We start from the raw sequence: 3,115 nt of genomic DNA, 5'->3' as shown, positions 1-3,115 counted from the left end.
CTGGGCACCCGGGCGCCTTGCCCGGTGCACGGCGGCTGGCGCACAGCGGCTAGATTGGCTGCAGGAGCCGGGTGCAGGACTAGCTGGAGGTGGGTGTGTGCGCGTGTTGGACTGGAGATCCGAGTAGAAGCAGAACCAGGCGGCTCTGAGCAGCCATGCTTCCCGGGGTGGGCGTGTTCGGCACCAGCCTCACGGCCCGTGTCATCATCCCGCTGCTAAAAGACGAGGGCTTCGCGGTGAAGGCGCTGTGGGGCCGCACGCAGGAAGAAGCGGAGGAGCTGGCCAAGGAGATGAGTGTCCCCTTCTACACTAGCCGCATTGATGAGGTGCTGCTACATCAGGACGTGGACTTGGTGTGCATTAACCTGCCGCCGCCTCTCACCAGACAGATCGCTGTCAAAACCCTAGGTGAGCGACCCCTACCCTGCATCCTCCGTCCCACCCCCGCCCTTTAACCTTCTCTGGGTTCCTTCCCCGCTGCCTTTCCCTTTCCGTGTCCCAGAAGCTTACCCTGCATCTACGCTGCCCCAGGAATCTGAGATCCCAGATCCGACTCAGAGCTCCCTCCTTCCTCGTCCCGGGCCTTCCCCACCTTTGCACTTCCCTCCTGCCTCCTGGCACCACTTGGACGCGCTTCCCCACGTGTGTGGCTGGCAGGCTGGAGGAGGAGTGTGTTCCGGGGATCCGAACTAGGAAGATCAGATGCCGATATCAGGGAATGGGGTGCTCCGCAAGAAGAGGAAAGTTAGTCCTCAGCTGTGTGTGTCGTGTACGTGTGTGTGTGTGTGTGTGTGTGCGCGCGCGCGCGCGCCTGGGAGACGCGAGTGCGCGCCCAGAAACGCCTGAATAAAGGGCCGCACACGTGTCTCGGGTTTTCTTGGGTTCGACAGAGGACCTGCCCTGCAGCAACTGTGGCGCCCTGTTGGGGTCGTTTGTTTCTTTCTGCTGTGAGTTAGTTTAGCCTGACATTGGAGGTGTGACCATCGGCTGGAATTATTTCGTCTGCGCTGGAGGCAAGGATGATGGGAGTGGTTGGATAGGGGTGATGATTTAGAATGTTTTCAGAGGCGTCATAGGTTAGTAAAGACTGATTTGATAAAACCAGGGGTTTTAACTTTTGACTGCAGCCTTCCGGGAAATGTCTTCTGCCACAGTTTGGAGTAATCGATTTTAAATTTTTACGGGGATGGGCGCAGTAGCTCCAGAGGTATGGACGCTTTGCATCAGAAAAGGTCCTCCCTAATCGCCTTCAGGAATAGTTTCTGAAGGCACAGTGTTGACCCGCGGGGGCCAGAGAAGAGTTCAGGGTGCCTCACCATCTGGTCCTTGCTCCCCTCAACTCCCAGGCAGTCTGAACAATGTCTGAGCACAGAGTAGCAACCTCTCAGCCCATGCTCAGGGGAAAGAGAAGGGCATGTTTTGTTCATCATCAGTTCTTACATATAACCTAAAACAATCCCAGGAAGCTTGCCTGATCTTACAATTCCAAGAAAATTAGCAGCTCACCTTTGAAAGCTGAAGTTTCTATTGGTGAGGAAAACACAAAGCTTATAACAAGAACAAAGCTTATAACCAGATGAAGCGAATAGTAGAACAGATTAGAAGGGAGGAACTGCCAAGGAACAGAGACCATCCAGAAACCAACCGGAAGTTATGTAGTCTTGGAAAGACTGTTTTATTTTTTAAAAATAGGTGTGGATTCAGGGTGGGTGAAATATATATATGTGTTTTAATTCTGCCTTCGAAGAGCTCTGAACAGAATGTAGAAACTCTCCATAGAAAGGCATTTTTATCAGGCCATTTGGCTGTTGACTCAGATGCGACATCTGATGGAATTCCTAAGGAGGCTGCTCACATTGTCAGTTTTAATTGTCAGTTAATTTTATTAAGTGTCTGCCCTTTGTGGCCTGTTTCTTTGGCCTTGAACTGAATGCCGTTGAGTCTGGCCAATATTTATTTTCTGTTTGATGGAACATGTGTATTGGGTGGATAACTCCCTTGTTTACATTGGCTCTTTGCATATTAAATATTTTATAACCATCTTGTGGTATAATTCTATTAGTGCAGTTTGTACAAAACTGGTCCCTCATGAGCCCTGGGTATACTGGAGAGCTTAGGACTGGTCATATCTGAAAGACCATGTTGTAACTTCGTTTCTCCACCATAGGGATGGTGGTTCCTGTCCTGGGTACAGACCCACAGAGCAGACCTAGAGCAGGAGGGTGGCGATTTGGGGAACAAGGATGACCTTGTTTTCTGGCTGTCTCTGGGAAGTTGGCCATGAAAGTATCTGGGGGCTCTGGTTTCAAGAGATGTGACACAAATTAGACATTTCTGGATACTTCTTCTGTTCTTATTTTTCAAATATCCCTGTGACTTTTCTTTAATTAACAAGACATGTCTGTTATCTCTTCAAAGCCAATGATAAGAGGCATAATAGACCTAGTTTAATAATGGTGATGACAGAATAGGGTTTTGTTCATGTTTTTAGGGTAGGTTTTGAGCTTCTTTCTTCTTTCTTTTTTTAACTCCTTCTTTTGCAGGCTGCCCCTGCGAGTGCACAGTGGGGTGGTCGTCTTGGTTTGCTTTACAGTCACTATTGAAGGTTCAACACATACAACACAGGAAGTGAAAAACCCCAAACAGTTATCAGGCTGGTCTGGCTGTTGGGAGTGTATAGATACGAGTGTTTGCCTGGAATTGAAACTAGCTACTCTGACTTGTCCTAGTAAATTGTCCTTTTAGCAAAGTCCTGGACCTTGGCTTGCTTGCCCAGTAATGGTGACAGGTCTGTGACCCTTGATCCACACTGATAACTGGTCACAGGCCTGTCAAAGTTAAGGGGCTGGTCTAGGGACCACAGTGAATAGAAACTTAAGATCAATTGAATCACACATGTCCTCCTTTAATTTATTATTATTATTATTATTATTATACTTTAAGTTCTAGGGTACATGTGCACAATGTGCAGGTTTATAACGTATGTATACGTGTGCCATGTTGGTGTGCTGCACCCATCAACTCGTCAGCACCCCTGTCATTTACATCAGGTATAACTCCCAATGCCATCCCTCTCCCCTCCCCCCTCCCCATTAATAGGCACTGGTGTGTGATG

General features: G+C 48.8%; 1 protein-coding gene across 2 annotated transcripts in view; it reads left to right on the top strand.

The window, feature by feature from the left end:
- GFOD1 (glucose-fructose oxidoreductase domain containing 1) overlaps positions 1 to 3,115 on the top strand; it is a 155,099-nt gene continuing 151,984 nt past the window's right edge. The window contains exon 1 of one of the 2 annotated variants that reach the window (XM_011989675.1): positions 1 to 408. In XM_011989675.1, the coding sequence (XP_011845065.1) occupies positions 156 to 408 (253 nt within the window). In that variant the 5' untranslated portion in view covers positions 1 to 155. Of the gene's footprint in view, positions 409 to 840; positions 1,014 to 3,115 lie in introns of those variants that run through there. The other variant, XM_011989677.1, reaches the window with a different exon arrangement.

The sequence above is a fragment of the Mandrillus leucophaeus genome, unplaced genomic scaffold (genome assembly GCF_000951045.1).
Source record: "Mandrillus leucophaeus isolate KB7577 unplaced genomic scaffold, Mleu.le_1.0 Scaffold36, whole genome shotgun sequence".
Taxonomy (NCBI): domain Eukaryota; kingdom Metazoa; phylum Chordata; class Mammalia; order Primates; family Cercopithecidae; genus Mandrillus; species Mandrillus leucophaeus.
The sequence above is the reverse complement of the archived record's forward strand: the minus strand, read 5'-3'. Positions and strand labels throughout refer to the sequence as shown.